Source organism: Amblyomma americanum, chromosome 2, assembly GCF_052857255.1.
Source record: "Amblyomma americanum isolate KBUSLIRL-KWMA chromosome 2, ASM5285725v1, whole genome shotgun sequence".
In the NCBI taxonomy this organism is placed as follows: Eukaryota; Metazoa; Arthropoda; class Arachnida; order Ixodida; family Ixodidae; genus Amblyomma; species Amblyomma americanum.
In genome coordinates, this window is record NC_135498.1 from 56,658,010 (window position 1) to 56,678,179 (window position 20,170).

Sequence of the window (20,170 nt, forward strand, 5' to 3'; positions counted from 1 at the left end):
GGCACGTGGCGCCGCGCCTCGGTCAAGTTTTTTCGCGCCATTTTTTTAAAAAAGAAATAATGTCAAAATCAGTCCGTCCCGACCGAAGCCACCAGGAGGCGCCCGGCCGTAAGACGTCCCTCGTGGAAGAGGAGAGCCGACTCACGGGTCTGCGGATGTAGGGCATAGCCGGAAGACGCACCGTCCCAAGAAGGCGAAGACGTGCCGGACGTGCGTAGCCCCTCGAGCGGGAATGCCGACCGGCTGGCACATTCAACCGGGAGGGTGTGCGGCGCGCCGAGGCGCCCCATTGGCTGGCGGAGGACACGTCACGGCCGTGCCCCCCGCCGCCACGTTTTATTCTTAGCTCGGCGGCGAGCGCGTGGCGGCTGTGGCTGCGCACTGCAAGCCGCTTTCCTGTTTTGCTGGAACGTCCGCTTAACATGAAACCGGCTGCTGCTCCAGCAGCCGCGGTTAAAAGCGATCGCGCCGAGCTCTCACTCGCCGCGGTGAGCGCGACCGAGTTTCCGCTAGGCACGCGCGGGATCGGGTGCGTCGACTTGCGCGCGCTGTCTCAGCCGCGCAATGTAACACTCTCTTTGCGTCACACTTCGTCTAGAGGAGAGGAGGACGTGCAGCCGCACGTAGGCGAGCGTGCGTCAGTGCGCGCGCTCCGCCTGAAGATCGTCTTACGCAACGTATCATGGCCAGCTAGTCGTAACAGGACAAAGAACCACTGACTGCCGTGTATCCGGAAGTAAGGTGTACACCCTCCTGCCTTGGTGCTGGCACCTGGTTTTTTTGCAACAGATCTTCTAGTCGTCGCTGGATCGCTCTGTTTCAGCCCTTGCGAGAGCAGCGCGCCGGTCGACGTGCAACGTCCGCTCAGGACTGAACCTACGAGCTGTCTTCTAGTTTCTAGACATTCACATCTTCCCACTGCCATTCACTGTAGCTAAATAACTGTCATTTGTTAAATGATGCGTGCTTCCTTCCTGCCTGTAGTCACAGATGCGCTGCTCCGTGCTTCCTGTTATTACTCGGAAATCGATTTACGATAATGGTTCGGCATGATTAACTGACAACACAGGGAAAGGCGTTGGTGACCCTGTTTGCGTACCGGTCGCACGGGCTTCTACGGGATCATCATTTGGCTGCAGGTATGAATGCGGTGCAGCAATAGCGTCATCAAGGTGACAGTTCAAAGCGCTGGGCCGGTGGTGTCCACAATTTACTCGACTTCGTGCACTCGAGGAACATGATCGCGGATTGGTTTACGCTCTACATCGGCCTATAGATACGTGCAGTCAGTATGCCTCGGCACACCTCCCTGTTACGAAAGATTGTGAGCATAAACTATTTCGTGGGTCACGTTTTCGGAGAGTGCGTGTTCCAAGATATTTCAAACATGCACGTAATGGCGTTCCAAACTTGCGCCAAAGAAAGAAAGCGGGACGTGCCCCGCCCGACGAGATTGTATCCTCGTTGTTGGTGCGATGAATTGCTGAACAGGTGCGCAACTGTTGTCGGCACTTCCGCCGCCTCTGTTGATGTTTCTTTTCCTGCCGAAACCTATACTGCGGCAAGTCAAGCACATGCCGTAGATAAGAAAACCCCCAGACGCCGCGTGACGCCTTGAGACTTGCTTATCAACGTCACATACTTAGCTGCAGCTTGATGTTAGTACCATGCGCGGAAAAGGCATCTGAGTTTTGTTAGCCATTTTTGGAATTAAGGGTTTTCCGCGGTATAATATTTACAGCAGGTGAAATTATATTTATCAGCTGGTAGTCGTAATACACATCGCTGAAATGTAACCTCACGTGTGTAAATCGACATCTAACGATTAATCCATAGCGCATATCACCCGCAGAAAAAAATAGCAAATGCCCGTTAGCCCTGTGATCTGTCTGAAGACTTTGTACTGGCCTGAACAAAGATCGGACGCAGTGCCGGCTACCCCGCAAAGCTACTCGAAATCCCTGTATACATATACAAGGAGTATAGTAAACGTGCACATGCCTTGCAGATGTAGGCACCATTTTGAAGAAGATAAAAAATACCATCACATGGAGGTTACGCCTTGAGACACCTTTCGAGGTATGCAGAAGTCAGGGCATGCGTCTTGAGTGCCGCCTCTCTCTGCGTCATCAGCGCCAGTCTTGCCTGTCACGCCTTGTGTCATCACTGGAGAATTTACCTTGCGGTGCGCACCCACTAACGACCCGCTAATGTTCGCCCTCTGACGCTGCCGCCAAAAGGCATTGTTGTTGCAGGCACGAGCCAGCAACACACGAACCTCCAAAGGCGTCGGCGCAGCGCCGTGGCAGTTCCAGCCCTAAATGCAAAGCAGTCGCGTCTGTACAAGGATGGCTCCTGCAGAAGCTACCGGTGATGACAGTGGAACAGGCGGACGTCAAAGAAATGGCGCTCGCAGCGTCATTTGCTTCTATCCGGATACAGAAGAACCTAAAATGTGTGTAAGCCGTTTTTTAACAAGCGATGTTCCACAAACGATTCTCGACAAGAGATGTTCAACAAGCGATATGAGGCTCCAGTTAGGCTAGGCTCTGCGATTAGAGCGCTTCAGCTTCGTGTTACTGCTCGCATCGTCACATGTTTGTCCTGGTATATGCCTGCTCCAGCATTCTTCTGTGCCAGCGCAACGGCCAGAAGATTGTATCTCGCTGTCTTGAAACAACGCAAACAGCCCCCTGTGCTTCTCCGACGACAAGGCCTCCCGGTGAGAGCAAGTTCGTTTCCCACGAGACCTCCGCCATCCCTGGTCCAGGTTCTTGCACCACCGCCTTCTTATACAAAGCACCGAGCATACACTGTGTTTCCTCTGTTAACAAGTGCCCTTGGCGAGAAACTTTTTGCGAAGAATTTCACCTCCGTCTACACGTGGCCCGGCCTGCGAAGCAGCGATCTGGGCGCGATAAAGTGGTCCGTGCAGGATCGCTATCCTCCGCACAGCGCGCACTGGATACGACGGGGTTCGCGGCGGCCGGGGTACCCTGTTCTTCGGCGTGCTCCGTCGGCGTGCTGATGTGCGCGCAGCCTGCCCAAGGCCGCCATGCACACCGACCAATGTTTTCTTTGGTCGAAAGCAATTTACTCGGCCGCTGCAGGAGCGAGAGACGCAACCGCTTTGGCAGTTATTAATGGACGCGGGGCCGGCGAGGCAGGAGGGTAAGGGCGGTGATTAGGCCTTTCCGAGGCTGCGCGAGCACGCTCTATGTAACTACGCGCGCAGGCCGAAACGTTAGCCGGCTCGCGAATGAATTCGCTGAGCGCAGGACCGTATTTCATCATCGTCCGCGGTCGTCGGCGAACGCTCGTGCACTCGACGTAGGGGCGGCGTCGTGTGGGAGTCCCCCGCTGCTTCCTCGGGCGCCTAGTCTCGGTGGGAGCCCCGCGGTCACGAGTACATCGCCACGCGTACATCCTGGACACTCGGTGCTCACCGGCCATCCACAGTGCGAGCCGTCAGCGCCGGTGTCCGTGAGGAAAGGTCACGAGTGTTTTATATTTACTCTTTTAAAGTGCGTTCATACGAGCGCACTCCGCGAGTCATCATCTTTGTTAGCACAGTACATATGCTGGTGCCGGTGCGTCTGAGCGGACGGAATTTTCCAAACGCTCTTTCCTATTGCGCATTTCGTTTTATTGCTCAACTCCCTTCTTCTCTTATTTCCTCCTCACTTAGCTGGAGTACCTGCCTTTATTTAGACCGCATTGCAGACCGTCTGCGCAGCCTTGTAGTTCATTCCCAACATCATCTGAGCGCTTGGCTCGTCGCTTGTAAATGAAGTGATGATCTCTTTCTGTCAGGTGCAGGTGTGGCTGGCGAAGTAACTACACAAAGCACCCGGACTCGGTGTTCGGCGGATGCGCGCAGCTTTTTGGTGAGATAAATACTTTCGGTGTAGCAGCGTTTCTTTTTTAACAGTTTAACGTGTGAGGGCCTTGAATTACGTCGGTATTCAACGTGGAAGACGAAAACAAGAAGTACCGAGTACAACACCTGTCACATGCACTTTTGTTCTCTGGTTCGTTCTCTTCCGTGCTGTTTGCCACCATGAACCGACGCCAAATAAAACTTTCCAAACAATCGATACTTCTGTGGTCCTGGATCGCAGGGCAAATCCAGGGGCGCCAAGTTTCATACCAGCGGAAAACGTTTGGCCAACTCCTTGCAACGGACACGCGAAATGGGACGTCAAAATAGCACCAGTAGCACGTCGTCTTATTAACAGCGCGAAAGCCGGCCCACAGTCAAATTCCATTCAGAGGGCGCTGCCGTCACGAACGCTGGCTCTCGCAACGTGGGTCGACTACCAGCACGGAACTCTGCACCGGAGACAGCCAGCAGCAAAAAAAGGTGGCTAGTGAGAACACCATGGCGATAACATGCCATATTTTAAAGTAGTGAGAGATCCTGCTGAAATGTTCTGTGCCCACCCAATCCACGTGTTGAAAGCGCTACTCTTGCTTTCTGCCACAGTGCATTAAAGCAATGGGAGAAAGCGCAACTTAAGGGCGTCTTATGACGACAGCTGAGGCCATCGCAAGTTTTTGGTGGGCATGCTGATACGCTCTTTTGCAAGCATTTAGCGATCAGCTCTTCGTATATTCGCTGCGTTCAGGGTTTTAATGTGAGAAAAAATTCACCCAGCGTTATTTGCTACTACGCGTTCCGTTGTGCCCGCGTGGTAAAATATAAAATATCAAAAGAATATCAATATATCAATATAAAAAGAATATCAAGGATTAGCACGCGTGTTGAAACTCGCTGACTTTCCTGCAGACCAACGTTCAAGAATCTATCTTGCACCACGATTCTTCCGGAACTCAGAGGTCAGCTGGCTGTCGCGCCACCCGCGGCCTCCAGACGAACTGCTCAGTGCCGCCCAAAGCATGGATGCGGTATAGAAATCGAAGTTGCAAGGCGGCGTCAATAGAGAACGGCACAGCTGACAGGTGGCGCTTCCGTCCTTCAGTAAGGCTATCCCGAAATTCGATTTGGAGCTTTGTAAAGGAATGATAAAAGGAATCCTCCTGCGATCTCGCATCCCTCTGAGAGCTCCCTCAACCTGTGGGCTGGCGAGTAAGGCAGGAAAGCTAGTAGGAGAAGTCCAACTATTCCTTGAGGGAGCTGAGTGCTTTTCGGCGTTTTTAGCGTTGACTCATCGCAGCTTGCGCTGAACGCTGCCCCAAGTGGCGTCCAGTAGTTTTGCTTTGCTGACGCACCTGGCTCATAAAAAGGACTCTGCACGCGTTCTGAGTGGCTCCGCTGACGCGGTGAGTGCTGCCTAGCTGACGTCACTGACTGCTCTTAGCGCGAGCTAGCAAGCTGCAGGCTCTGATCCCGCACTGACCTGCTTTCCCTTCGTTGCGGGGTCACTAGCAATTTGTTTCTTCTTCTTGTCTGTCTGGCAAGTGTAACTAGTCGTGATGACGTAACAAGTAAACGGCTCTCTTCCCGCCTGTAACATCAAAATACCAAGCCCCCCCCCCCCCCCCCCTCCCCCCGTCTGCTTTTCGAAGTCGAGTGACATTGCTCGCGAAAGAAAAGCTACAGGCTCGGTCTCACGAACTTGCTACAAGGAGGTGGTGTGCGGCATATGGGGTACCTCGGCTGCATTATTGATTTCAACTGGCCAGAATGAATAAATAATTGAGAACGAAGAAAGTGTGTCCTTGAATCGATCAACTCAAGTTCATGCCAACCTGAGCGGATGCGAGAACACGAAGTAGCGATTAATATTCAGGCCCGAAAGGCGAAGCCCTGATGAAAGCGGCGGGATGATGAAACATCTCTCTCTCTTTCTCACTGTCATGAAGTAAAGAAGCATGGGCCAACGCGTTACCGCGGCCGAGTCTGGCGTAGACAAACACTGGTCGATATCCCGGAGCGGTGAACTGCGCAACTGTCTGTCGCTGTCGGCCACGAACGCCGTCGACTTTCACCCCCGCCAGTCCCAGCGAACTCCGCGGGGCCGTTGGAGCCATCGGCACGAGGCCATAGCACAGGTGTCCTTGAAACACACACATACAGAGTATGTCGGCTGCAGAGCCGGCGATCGATGCGGGCCTCATTACGTAGCGCCTGTTGCGGCTCCCCATTGGCTGGCTGCTGACACACCCCGCGTGACGAAAGCCGCCCTCGCGTACGACGCAGAAAGAGGGCAGCAACTCCGTACTGCAGCAACAGCAGTAGTCTAAGCGGGCAGTTAAAAATATCTGTTTGCCGACGCTGGGCCAGTGGCGTGTGCGCTGAAGGAGTTGAGTTTTTAATGCCGAGATGGCCGTCGCGTGCAAGCCCGTTTGTTTCGTGCCCAGAAGCCAACGCGACGCAAAGCGAGCCTCGAGATGCTTAGGTTGCACCCAACGTTTTCGCTATCGCGCAGTCGTTTTCCGCCGCGCTAGTATCTCTCTACAACGAGCTCGGAGCGCAGCGCTGCGCTCTCTGTTTACGTTCGCTACTTTGAATTTTTCCGTGGAGCAGTGCGCTTTAAAAAGACCAAGGCCTGCGTGAGCTATAGTTGAGTTGACGCACTAAAGCTAGCCTTGACCCTCCATGTAAATATCCACAACAGATTAAAGAAAGAAAGAACTGGCACATCGACCGCTCTAGAAGTAGACAAAAAGGATTGTTTTGTATTTTCGTCATGTTCTCACTGTTTTTTTTTTTTCTGTGGCAGTCGTAACCTGGGCAACGGAGCTTAAGGTCACTGGAAAATAATAATAATAATAATTGGTTCTGGGGGAAAGGAAATGGCGCAGTATCTGTCTCATATATCGTTGGACACCTGAACCGCGCCGTGAGGGAAGGAATAAAGGAGGGAGTAAAAGAAGGAAGGAAGAAGAGGTGCCGTAGTGGAGGGCTCCGGAATAATTTCGACCTCCTGGGGATCTTTAACGTGCACTGACATCGCACAGCACACGGGCGCCTTAGCGTTACTGGAAAGTGGCCAAAACCGGTTTTTTTACTATTGGAGGAGCTCTAAGCTGAGCGCCAGGTTCTACTCACTTTTAGGCAAGGGGTCAACTAATCTCAGTATATAGCCACGCGGAGGTGTCGTTACGTCGTTCAAGTGAGGTGAAACACGTGAGTGTTTTAAAATACATTAATTTCTTTCCGTCCTCTCTATATTTCAGTCCGCGTTTGGTATGCTGGGAGAAGTGAAATTAAGGCATATCGATTGCATTCAAGAAACAAAAACTTAGAGATAAGCGTCCTGTAAAATGCTTGCTCGGAGAAATTGCAGCAGCGATTCGAAGAAGGATAAATTCAATCAGAGAACTGAAAGGCGGATTGAAAAACAGAGCGAGAGAAGAGAAAAGGACGATTTGCAACTAATTTGAATAATGTCCACATCGTGGTTCTACGGAAATTTCCAGCGCTGTAGGCTACGACGAAGCCCCAAATTAAACCTCGCTCTCGGTTTATCGACGTGTTCTCTGAAATAAAGAACGGATGAGGCAACGGCGAGAAAATTGGCTCGAGGCGCCCGACTGGACGACGCTGACGGCTCAGTGTTTACAGAAGCGCCGCACTTACTCTAAGGCAGCATCGCCGCCTTCGGCGCCTTCTTCGTTATCGCCCCCTCCCCCCTCCCCCCCACCTTCCCTCCTTTACTTCGCTGACGCCGCAGCGTGCAGCTTCGGAGGCATGGGCTCAGTTCACGCTGTAGCTCGGCTTCAGGCCAGTGAGCCCGCCAGGGCTTTTTGCTCGGGATCTATGGCTTAGAACGCGCGTTTACTTTTTTTGTATCTTTTTCTCGAATTACACGAAACGATTCTTCATCCGGTTCCCTTCTTCGTTTGGGACACGGTTCTGTAACGACGAAAACAGTACGCAATTTCCGCTTCTACCAAGTGACCGCAACTTTATTGCTTGGTTTCGGATTCTCTGCTGTCTATTTGGCTCGCGGCCTTATTTGAATCAGTGCCGCTGGACCAGCCTGAGTTTACTCAGTGGCTGCGGCGTTCGTCGTCTAAGTTCAAGGTCGCGGGTTCGAACACGGCCGTGGGGGCTTCGTTTCAGTGGAAGCTAGACGATAAAAGCGCCCGTGTACAGAAATCAGGGTGGACTTCAACGAAATGTAACAAGCAGTTTTGTATTCTCACTTGACACGTCGCATGAACCTTTGAGCTTTTCATTTTTCCTTAGATTATCACAGGTTACCGCGCACTGCGTTCTAAAGCAGTGTCGGGGGAAGTAGTACACGCCTCCTTGTAAACACCGTGAAATAGCACCGAGTATTTTTTTTTCAGGACTTTACAGATATAAAGGTATTTCGGATTTACAATTCTCGTGCACTTTAATCACTTTTAATGAAGCCACCCCCTGTCTCTTTTCTTTCCTCTTCTTCCAGCACTTAACCGCTGGTGAGACCTTGGCGCGTCAAGCCGGCTTCTAAGCTTCTTCTTTCAATAAAATATCAATTTATGATCTTCCCTTTGTACATCGTCAACTGAGTATTGATTTACAAATTACCGCGGCCAAGGACCTAATAATTTTATCATTCATTTTCCTCGCTTAAAATACAGTGTGAAAAAAAAAAGGACAGCCCTTTTAACTTGTAGCAGCCGGTTTCGTCACAATCTGCGATGCCAACACAAAAAAGCAAGAAAAAGTAACTTACAATCTAATGCAAAGATGAAGCCTCATAAGCTTCAGGCTGCGACCTTGAGGAGAACGGCACGACCTTCGGTGTCAGCGAACGCAAGCGTCGTGCTCCGCATACCATCCGTGCGCTCCGGCAAAGTTGCCGCACGGCACAGCAGCATACGAAGGAAGCCATACACGAAAAAACAAAAAAACTGCATCCGCTAAGAATCTAGCGCAGGGGAATGGCTAGTTGCCATCCTAACTGAAAGGAGCGTAACGGTTATAATCGTAGTTGGTTCCTTGGCCCCTAGCCTTGGCTGAGTGGTTAAGTCGCGAGGTTGCGTGTTCGATAACGGCGCCCCGACAATCGCACTTCGATTGAGGTGAAATTGAAAAGTGTCAGTACACTAAAATATCCGTCTAGGTTAACAGACGCACAAGTTGCTGAAATTAATCCTGAGCACTCCACCGCGCCATGCGGCGCATCTTGCAACGCTATTTGAGACGTAGAATTTCGATTTCAGCTTGAGTTGTTTATTACGAAAAAAATCCCGTTACCCTGCGATTTGCTTCCTTAGTTGAAGTTCACTCCACTTTGGGGAATCCCCGTGCGCAGTATGACTTAGTGGATTTTTTATTTCTATCAGAAATAGTTTACTTTTCTTCTGTAGGAATAATTTACCGTCGTGAATGTAGTGGTTCATGTGAATTTAATATGCGTGACCTCTTTGTTAAATTTTATCGTGAATATGTAAACATCTTGTTATTTTCTCAGGTGTCTTCATCTGAAACATTATTCGAGTTCCACCTGCTGTTATTAATGTTGTTTTGCACGTGTACTGCAGCGGTTCTTCTAAAAAACGTTCAGTCAACCGATCCGCAACAGGGCCTTCGCAATGGAATCTCCTTATTTTGCGCGAAAAGATTATGTAGATTAACTAAATCTGTCAGGCCCATCGAAAGCCCTTCATGCCGGCACCTCTTCTTCGTTCACTTTTTCGTATTCATGTAGAGCGACATATAATAATAATAATAATAATTGGTTTTGGGGGAAAGGAAATGGCGCAGTATCTGTCTCATATATCGTTGGACACCTGAACCACGCCGTAAGGGAAGGGATAAAGGAGGGAATGAAAAAAGAAAGGAAGAAGAGGTTCCGGAGCCCTCCACTACGGCACCTCTTCTTCCTTTCTTCTTTCACTCCCTCCTTTATCGCTTCCCTTACGGCGCGGTTCAGGTGTCCAAAGATATATGAGACATATACTGCGCCATTTCCGTTCCCCCAAAACCAGTTATTATTATTATTATTATTATTATTATTATTATTATTATTATTATTATTATTATTATTATTATTATTATTATTATTATTATTATTATTATTATTATTATTATTATTATTATTATGTAGAGCGACCTTCCATAGATGCTGCCGTAATTAAACGAGGCTTTCTTCTTTTAGCATCACCTTCATAACTCTGTGTTCAGTCGAAGCTCCACAGGGCACAAATCAGAAGAAGTTTCAGATTTAGGCCACACACACACACACACACACACACACACACACACACACACACACACACACACACACACACACACACACACACACACACACACACACACACACACACACACACACACACACACACACACACACACACACACACACACACACACACACACACACACACACACACACACACTTCGCAACTTCGCATACTATTTTCGCTGACTAAATGCCCCTGTGACAGTGACCCTGCGGAGGTTGGCGCTGCTCGCCAGCCGCCCGTAGTACACATCATCGACCGGTCTCGGTGTTCATCGCGATCGCGAATGCATCGTGTTCCGTGGCGGCCGAGTCCCTGCCGCAGCGCGAAGCAGCGGCATCGTCCAAGGCGACCGGGCCGCCTTGAATGGGCACGCGCATAACCTCCGCAGGCGTCGCTGCCAAGTGGCAATGATACCCGCGCCGCGAGAGCCAGCGCGCGCCGCTGCAAATTGCCGCCGCCGACGCCGCCACTTTCTCGCCCACACGCGCTCCCCGTCCATCAAAAAGTGTGCAGTGCCGTGAAAGCTACAGATAGCCTCGGGACAGTCAGGAATGACGGTGAACACACATGCACAGTACTGTCGCGTGCACGTAGGGTCCGTAATTAGAACGCTTAAATCGCACAGCAGTGCTTCTCTAGTATGTGTGCTGGGGGTGGTGTGGCTGACGTGCTTATGTGTAGCTATGCGCACGCATACAGTGTCATCCGATTTCAAGGTCATTACTCTCATTTCGACCGAAAAGGGCAAACATAGTTTTCATGGTGCTAACGCCCCCCCCCCCCCCCCCCCCTCGACCCATTAATCGTTCCATTTAATCCGAGTACATTAAGTCGAAAGTGGTCAGAAGCTCCTTGTGGTGTTGAACAAATCAGTCGACCCGTTTCCATGACTGCTTACCTGTTCCGTACATTTCTTCTGCTGAGCGCCACTCGGCCCCACTTTTATTAGTTTGATAATACCCTATGTTTTTCTTTTTTTGAAACAACCATTTACGTACGCGTGCGTGACATGTGGCGAAATCGCGTTTAGTCATGTATATCACCTAGCAACGGGCTTGGCCTAATGGCCGAAACGCGCCTAAACTTCGACCTAAGCCCTAAATACAGATAACCAAGGGACCATAAATGATCATTAAGAACATTAACCTGATGGATGCAATGGTTCTGAGGGAGCCTCGGCCGGAACTTTGACCTAAAGATCGAAACTGTCCATTCTCCGCAGGGAATTGTGCGCAGAGACAGTGCTGCGTAGCTTTTACAGCGCTGCGCGTATTTAGCGGGAACGAGTATGTGTACAGCCGTTCCCATCCTCTCCGCTGTCTCCTTCCCTCGGCAGACGGCTGCTGGCGTCACCGAGGAAGGAGGGGACAGTCTACACTCTTGCGACAGCGCGCGCGGCGGAATGACGTCACGAACAGCCCGTCCGTACATAAACTACGCGAGCCGGAAAACAAGAAGGGATAAAAAAGAGAAGAAAAACAGAAAAACGACCAGCGGTCCTTTCCTCGCCACTTGCTTTCTGTCTCCGGTCGCGCGCGGCGTTTCAACGGGTCGACAAGCGCCCGCAACGTCTTGAGGCGAGCGCTACCATCCTGTCGCGTGTCTTCATCATCAGCGCTGGTCATTTGCGACCCCTTCGTACACCCACACGCCTTTCTCACGCCACTTTTTCTGGTCACAGGTCAAGGTCACCGGATCGCTTAGCTCGCTTCCTGAAATGTGCAGGTCTGTCGATTCCAGAAACGGCAAGAAAAAAACGCGGAGTACACCGTGGTCAGGTTCCAATCCGGAGTTCCCGGGTTCGAACCCGACCGCGGCGGCTGCGTTTTTATGGAGGAAAAACACTAAGGCGTCCGTGTGCTGTGCGATGTCAGTGCACGTTAAAGTTCCCCAGGTGGTCGAAATTATTCCAGAGCCCTCCATTACGGCACGTATTCTTCCTTTCTTCTTTCACTCCCTCCTTTATCCCTTCCCTTACGGCGCGGTTCAGGTGTCCAATGATATATGAGGCAGATACTGCGCCATTTCCTTTCCCCAAAAACCAATTATTATTATTATTATTATAACTGGCTTGTGTAGTTTGAATTGGTTAACAGAGGCCTTGAAGTAGCTGCGGGGACGGAAGAAAGTTTATACATAGGAGTAGCACGCACACAGATATGCCCTCGCAGCGAGTATTAGGAGGTAGAAGTTTCTTTTCTACGTCATCGCTGAAATCGAAGGCGTACCCCCAGCCTCATAGTGCAGTCCCGATCAGTATAGAAAATATTGCGCCAAGCGTCCTAGAAATGCAAGCCTAACCTTGTGCGCAGAGTAGGTAACAGCGGCACCTATAGAAACAGCCGATCGTGGCCAAAAGTCAAACGACAAGCAGCACGCCCCTAGTTATAAATCAATTACCTCTGCATCATTAAAAGTCTACTTTCTTTATCTTCTCTACGTACGAAAGTGTGGAATTCACCTTAAATATATTGTTCAATGTGAAGTATTTTCCTGGAAATAAAAAAAGCCGCAAGACAACTGCGTGGTCTTTTCTGAATAATAATAATAATAATAATAATAATAATAATAATAATAATAATAATAATAATAATAATAATAATAATAATAATAATAATAATAATAATAATAATAACAATAATAATAATAATAATAATAATAATAATTGGTTTGGGGGAAAGGAAATGGCGCAGTATCTATCTGTCTCATATGTCGTTGGACACCTGAACCGCGCCGTAAGGGAAGGGATAAAGGAGGAAGTGAAAGAAGAAAGGAAGAAAGAGGTGCCGTAGTGGAGGGCTCCGGAATAATTTCGACCACCTGGGGATCTCTAACGTGCACTGATATCGCACAGCACACGGGCGCCTTAGCGTTTTTCCTCCATAAAAACGCAGCCGCCGCGGTCGGGTTCGAACCCGGGAACTCCGCATCAGTAGTCGAGCGCCCTAACCACTGAGCCACCGCGGCGGGTTCTTTTCTGAGTACAGACTGCGATTTCTGCTCGCTTTTCTCCGCAGGCTGCAATATTGATTGAGCCTTCCCCCCCACCCGCAGTGCCAAATCGGCTTAGGAATTGCCCTTCACGAGGTCATAGAGGGTTGCCGCAACGTTTCGCCCATCGGAAGGTTCCGGGGAGTTTGCCAGGGCAGGAAAAGTTGGCTGAAATCTCTCCACCAATGCGCGCTGCGCTTTCTCGCAACGTGCAGTTCGGTGCAGTCGAACATGAACGCAAAAACGGCGACACGTGAACGTAAGAACGCGTGAACGTCGTGCACCGCATCGAGCCCAATCTCGAGTCCAAGTTCAGACTGAGATCCTACAGCTCAACGCGAAGCCTAACCGCCGTCTGCACCGCTCAGCGATGCCGAAGTGACAGGGTAGAGGAGCCAGTTTAGCTGCAGAAAGTGGAGAAAAAGCTCGTCGCAACTCTTCATCATCAGTGCTATCTATAGACGAACCCTAGAGAACAGTCTGTAGGCAATACAAACCCTATAGACAGTCTATAGACAATCTATAGATTTATGGCCATACACTTTCAGTAGACTTTTGTCTGCAGACAGTATATAGATTATGAGTAAACAAAAAGAAATATCTATAGGAAGGCAATGGAGTCTATAAGAAGTCTATACACTGTCTATAGACCGTTTTTATAAGGGAACGTTATGCCTCCAATCCTTTATGAAGGAATTTCAGGGGCAGATTTTGAGCAACGTATTCTAGGAGGTCGCCTATACTGCAGACGTTCAACAAATAGCGCACAGCTACTTGTTTGCCTCGCGGCTTAGCGGACCGGCTCTGAACCGCCACGCGACGGCGCTGGCGTCACATAAGTCCCGACCACTCGGCCTGACCGCGCAATCCGTCCACATCCGTCCCCTGTCAGACCGCATGGACGTGCCTGTGTCCGCAATGCATGGCGCAAGTGGCCGGCGAACAAGATGCAAACGGCGCCGTATAAGGCGTGCGTTGACCGCATAGGCGCAGCGCGTTTAGACACGTGTGTGGAATATACGCGGCAACGCTGCGCTGCGGGCGTACTACAGGAAGAAAACACGCTGCCCCAACTCCTTGCCGAGGCGTAACCGCGGAGAAAGCTGCTTGTTCTTACGTTGGCTCCCTGCATGGCGCCCTAGCGTTTTTTTTTTTTTCCACCGCTGAAAAATGTAGGCGGCCGACGCCGAAAAATGTAGGCGGTGTCATTTGCGGCGCGAGGAAGGAGGCAAAGGACACTCATGAACACGGAGGGCTTTTGTAATGCGTGCGGAACAACTCCGCTCTCTCGGATGGAGCGGCATCGTGAGGAATCCATCAAACCAGTTGTTGGGCGAGTTATGGATCACCGTGAGGAATTAGGTTCGAATCCCTGGCTGCTGCGGCCGCTTACATGGACGGAGGTAAACTGCAAAAACCTTCGTTGACGAGGTATTTTAGCGCGTTAAGCAATTACAGAGGCGCCCAAAGTCAATCCGAAGCTCTTTACTACGCCGCGATCTTTTCGTAGCGCGTAGTGCCGCTATGGGGCGGCAGTTTTTTTGTTTGTTTGTTTGTTTCTGCATTACAAATTACTCCGGACCGCACGCACAGCACTTCCGGGAACCTAATGCGCACTCTTACACTCTTCCTTTCTCAAGCGATTTCTCTGCCTGATGTAGCTTGTACCAGAACCTGCCGCCCGCGATCCAGTGGCGGACATGACAGTGGCCTCCTGAAAAGTTGTTTAGCGTCAGGCGCGCGTGGCCGGACAGAGCAGTCGCCTTCGCGATAAGCAATATGAGCACCCACCCTTGGCGATGGAACGATGCGGGTGTCCAGCCGCCTTTCTCCGCGGACTGGAGCGCGTGAGAAGGGAAATGAAAGAAAGAAGAAATGCATTCGGCCGCCAGCTGTCTAGAGATAATGTTGCTTTTTAGGGCGCGTTGATCTGCTTTCGCCAGTGCACTCAGGTAGTCTTCGCAAAAAAGAAAGAAAGAAAGAAGGAAGGAAAGAAAGAAGGAAATAAAGAAGGAAAGAAAGAAAGGAAGGAAGAAAGAACGAAAGAAAGGAAGAAAGGAAGAAAGAAAGAAGGAAAGAAAGGCAAAAGAAAGAAAAAAGAAAGAAGGAAAGAAAGAAGGAAGAAAAAGAAAGAATGAAAGAACGAAAGAAAGAAGGAACGAAAGGCGAAAGAAAGAAGAAAAGAAAGAAGGAAGGAAAGAAGGAAGAAAAAGAAAGAAAGGAAGAAAGAACGAAAGAAAGAAAGAAGGAAAGAAAGGCAAAAGAAAGAAAAAAAAGAAGGAACGAAAAGAAAGAAAGAATGAAAGAACGAAAGAAAGAAGGAAAGAAAGGCAAAAGAAAGAAAAAGAAAGAAGGAAGGAAAAAGAAAGAAAGGAAGATAGGAAGGGAGAGAGAAAGAAAGAAAGAAAGAAAGAAAGGGTAATATAAAACTATGACGAGGTATGCGGCGCTGTGCGTATTGTATACATTGCGAAAGCCACGCAAAAAAAAAAAGAAGAGAGAAATCACTGGAATATCGAGGACGCATTCTTGCTACTGAGACTTTCGCTCGAGGACTAAACGAAGGGGAAACTACAGGGCACAGCGCCATTACGACCCACGGGAACGACGGCAACCACGACGGCAGTTAACGACAGCAAGCGCTGCACGTTCATGTCCCGGTATCCGATAGAGAACGTGTACGCCGCCACGCGCACGTCTACGATGCAAGTGTCTAGGAGCACGGCTCTTTGCCCGTCCTCTTTCTCCTCGCCACGTAATAATGGGCAGTATCAGTAGCATCAGCGAATTACCACGTCCCAATGAGAACCACTTACGATTGATTAGATCTACACTCGTTTGGCAGGTCCGGCGAGTCTCCAGAAAGCTTTTAATCCTTTCGCACGCTTATTTCCAATGACATCGTGGATTGAAACACCTATTGGACTCTGATAAGGTTCCTGTTTCGAAGCAGCATATAGGATGCTGCGCTGCCCACTGATAGGTCGGTTGCTGCCAAGCGCCGAATTCTAGTTGGTGTGCGATATCAGTGCACGTTAAAGATCCCCAGGTGGTCGAAATAATTCCGGAGCCCTCCACTACGGCGCCTCTTTCTTCCTTTCTTCTCTCAGTCCCTCCTTCCTCATGATCCATAGCGCAGCAACAAAACAGAGGACAAACACAAGCGTTAGCGCTTGTGTTTGTCCCCTGTTTTGTTGCTTCGCTATAAATCATAACGCATACCCACTAGCCCGAACCATCACGTCCTTCTTCCCTTCCCTTACGGCGCGGCTGAGGTGTCCGTCGAGAAGTGGTACATTTACAGCGCTTTCCCTTTCCTCAAAAACAATTTTCTCAATGCTGAGAAGACCCACAGCAGGTACATTGATGTCGGCTTCGACTTCCCGCGGTAGTGCACACAGGACACCAGGCCGGCGCATACCACGTGACTTGTTTCGACACGAGGCAGCAGAGCGGTTTTAGATTCTAATGGGAGTTAAACAGGCACGCCTTCCACACCCGCCGATGATGGGCTGAGTCCATTCCGCGCGATTGACGCAGGCACCGAAAGAAAGAAAAAAGTGTCTTGAAAAAAGAGCGAGGAAAAAATTTCCCTCGCTCTAATCAGCCGTTATGGGCGAACTGCTTGGCAGCTGCGGCGTTCCTGCTCCTCGCGCGGCGCCACCAGCCCGCGGCACTGTCGGTTCGAAGATTGGTCGCAGCACGCGAGACGGGGACCTCGATACAGCCTGCTCCTGGCAATGGCTTCACGCCGTGTGTAACGATCGCGTAACAGATGATCGCCGTATAAGTGGTGGCCGGGCAGGTGGTGTCACTGTGTCCGCTGCCGTTGTTGGTACAGCAGGCCGCGACCCGTCGCGCGATGAGCGAAAGCCTTCCTCGTTGCCCGCCCCGCGCCTCCTACGTCATCCACTTTCCCCGTAAAACGCGGTGTCGTCGACGCAGTAAAGTCACGTGACTCCACATCGCGCCAGAGACGATGGCTGTCGCGCGAGGGTCTCTCTGCTTCGGGAAAACAGAAAAGCAACAAAAAGAGCGCTGATTCTGGGACAGCCATTTCTGCGGCTAAAGGCTTGGGCCTTTTCACCCTACAATGGAGAACCCCGCGGGGGAAAAAATAATAAGGAAAGAGTAAACGAAGAGAAACTGCTTCTGGAGGCAAGATTTGTTTGTCGAGACGGTACAGCAAATTCATTTTCGCTAGAGGCGCGCCTTTTCGGCTAAGTAAAGGAAAAGTACTATGGTGTCGCCGACGATCCGCGTTTTGCGACAGTTCTGCGTGCTGACGCTAGAAAACCGCCGAAAAGAATAAGAGCAATTTTGGGCTCACTACGCTTTGTATTCACTAGCATGAACTGAGTGCCATTTCCGCCTCATGGTTGAAAATCATTCTTCCGATTGATTGATTGATTGATTGATTGATTGATTGATTGATTGATTGATTGATTGATTGATTGATTGATTGATTGATTGATTGATTGCTAAAAGAGGTGGGGAGAAGGTAACGTCTTTGAAGTGACCAAGTGCGGTGTGAAAAGCTCATTACTGCTTCGGTGTCCTTGAAGCAGATATCAAAGGGAAGGGGGAAATTTGCCCCCTCCCCACCAACTTCTTGGCACAGCTCTTGTTGAACATCCGCCGCCCACCTCCCCCTTTCCATCCGTCCGGTGGAAAAGATTACCTTGGGCCGCTCCCGCAAAAAAAAGGGGGTACTGGCTACGCGCCTGGTATCTGTGATCCACCCTGTTTCTGGTATAGTACGGGGAGAACGAGATTGAAACAAATATTGATCGAAGAGAGGAATATGAAGCTCACACTCTGCGAAATGGACCTAGACAGAACCCCGGGCGGCTGGGGCGCTCCACATCGATCAAAAAAGCTGCCACAAGGAAGACACAAACGTGGCGGCTCTGATCAGTCAGAGTGACGAATAAAGGGCCATCACTGTCACCTCACCGGGGGTGGCAGCCATACCACCGTCATTTTCGGCTTGGAAGCCTCTCGAAAATTCGGCAAATCGCGGCCCACAGCGGCATCCCGTGGCGAGGTGCCGGAATCGCGTCGCGAACGTTGAACAAATAATAATTTCACAAACCAATAAATCACGTTCCTCTCAGTACGCACGGGAGTCTAGCTATATGGGCATGAAACGGCTACGAGAGACCATAGCGTAGATAGTTATTCATTTTGCTCACCCCCTTTCCCTTGACCTGATGTTCGGCTTCTTTAGGGGGCAATGCTTGAAAAATTGGTCTTTGACCCCACCTTGAGAAGACGAACACACCCTGTGCCATGGCGCTATTTGGTCCCAGGTGCCCTTGCGCCATACAAAATTATATTCATCTTCATAATCAGTTTGCTCATCCACTGTGAAGTCATCACCGCCATTGTCATTGCTATCTCTCTTGCTGCTCGATGTTCGAGAAGATCCTTCGCCCTTCAACATGCAGTACGCTTTCCAGTGACGGAGAGAGAGAGAGAGAAAAACATTTATTATTGCAGGGCTCGTCCGGCCCTGGAGGGGCCTCCCTGGTCATTGCAAATGACTGTGTCGCACGCCTTTCTGCACATTTATGTCATGTACCTGCCCATGATCAATTCATCTGCTGCCTCTGCACTTCGCACTTCCGAATACGAGAGCTGGGCAGCACGAACGATATATGAGACAGATACTGCGCCATTTCCTTTCCCCAAAAAATCCATTATTATTATTGTAGCTGGGCAGCAACTGATGAATGTTGCTGTGCGTTAGTATGGATTGTGCAATATTTTTACATCGTTGCAGCCATCATAAGTTGTTCCGTACTATTCTCATAACAGTGCTATTACGACTGAGAATGTCCCACTTTAATATCTAGACTTAAATATTTGCGATTTAACTGCGTGTACTGAACGCGTAATAAGGCTAAACTAACTACGTCAACAAAGATCTGGGCTTGCGCTCGCATCATTCAGCCGTAACCCCTTTTTCCGTTGATCTATGCCCGTTAACCGGCCGCCTCTCTTCGTGCAGATTTCACTGCCGGCAACCTGACAGCTAAATCAACGCAGCAGTGAACAGCTTCTGCCTCCTCAGCCATCCCAATCCACTATGTTGCATAGTTACGTCTCAGTTTAGGTGTAGGCCGGTATAGTATTCGACGTATTAGTCTCCTTTTGCAAGAAATGCATAGGACTTGGGTTAAGGTCTATCACGATGGTTAAGGGTTTGTAAAAAAAAAAATACCCGAAAGTGCTCGTTTCACAGGGGCTACAGAATACCCGATTGTCCAAGCCAAAAGAACCGAATACAACGGAGTGTGCGCGTCCAGGTACTGCGCCCTCATAAATCAAAGTGGTACAGTTTTTGCTATCGCTAGTTTTTCTCTTTAAAAAAAATGGGGCCGACATGTTGCAAGCGTTTTTTTTTTATCCAGTAAGAACGTATGCTGTCATATTACGTACTGCTTCAACTATTTCTTAAAATTGCGTTTCGTGCCTCAATTATAAAGTGCCGGTAATGCGTTCTTCTTTGTCAAAGTATCGCATTATCCTATATCAGCCACACTGACAGAAAGCAAGCGAGCACACAGTGGGTGCAGTTAACCTTCTTAGATTTCTTCTTTGTAATTTTTTTTCGATGATTAGTTTTCATTTTTTTTTCTCTTTTTAAGCGCTCGCTCGCGCAGCGCGGTGAGTCACCGAGCAAACGACTCATCCTCACTTCAGACATCTTCTTGCCGCTTATTTTGAGTCAGCCAGGGTTAACAACTTGCTAATGAGCTCGGTCCAAGACTTTAAACACTGCACAACCCTGCAAGCACACTTAGCCGACGCCTTGAATGTTTTTTTTTTTTGCAGTACTTGAGGCTACACACACACCCACGATGCTTCTTGACGGGAGACCCTCTGCTCGTGCCCGTCAGCCTCGCGCAAATTGCCTCCACCAAAGAGGTCTGTAATGGTGCTCCGGTGCGCACGCTAGTGCACACAGCGTTTGCGCATTCGTTAGCTGTGTGTTTAAACGCCCACTATTTGGCCAACACAAAGC

At 49.8% G+C, this 20,170-nt stretch overlaps 1 protein-coding gene and 1 long non-coding RNA gene across 4 annotated transcripts in view; one reads left to right on the plus strand and one right to left on the minus strand.

The window, feature by feature from the left end:
• LOC144119697 (uncharacterized) overlaps positions 1–20,170 on the plus strand; it is a 96,549-nt gene that overhangs the window by 17,941 nt on the left and 58,438 nt on the right. The window lies entirely within an intron of this gene.
• Positions 1–20,170, minus strand: part of LOC144121298 (solute carrier family 2, facilitated glucose transporter member 1-like) — an 81,928-nt gene that overhangs the window by 14,663 nt on the left and 47,095 nt on the right. The window contains exon 1 of one of the 3 annotated variants that reach the window (XM_077654439.1): positions 146–333. The exons of the other annotated variants lie outside the window; for them this stretch is intronic. Coding sequence (XP_077510565.1) covers positions 146–166 — 21 coding nt within the window. The 5' untranslated portion in view covers positions 167–333. Of the gene's footprint in view, positions 1–145; positions 334–20,170 lie in introns of those variants that run through there. 3 annotated transcript variants of the gene reach the window in all.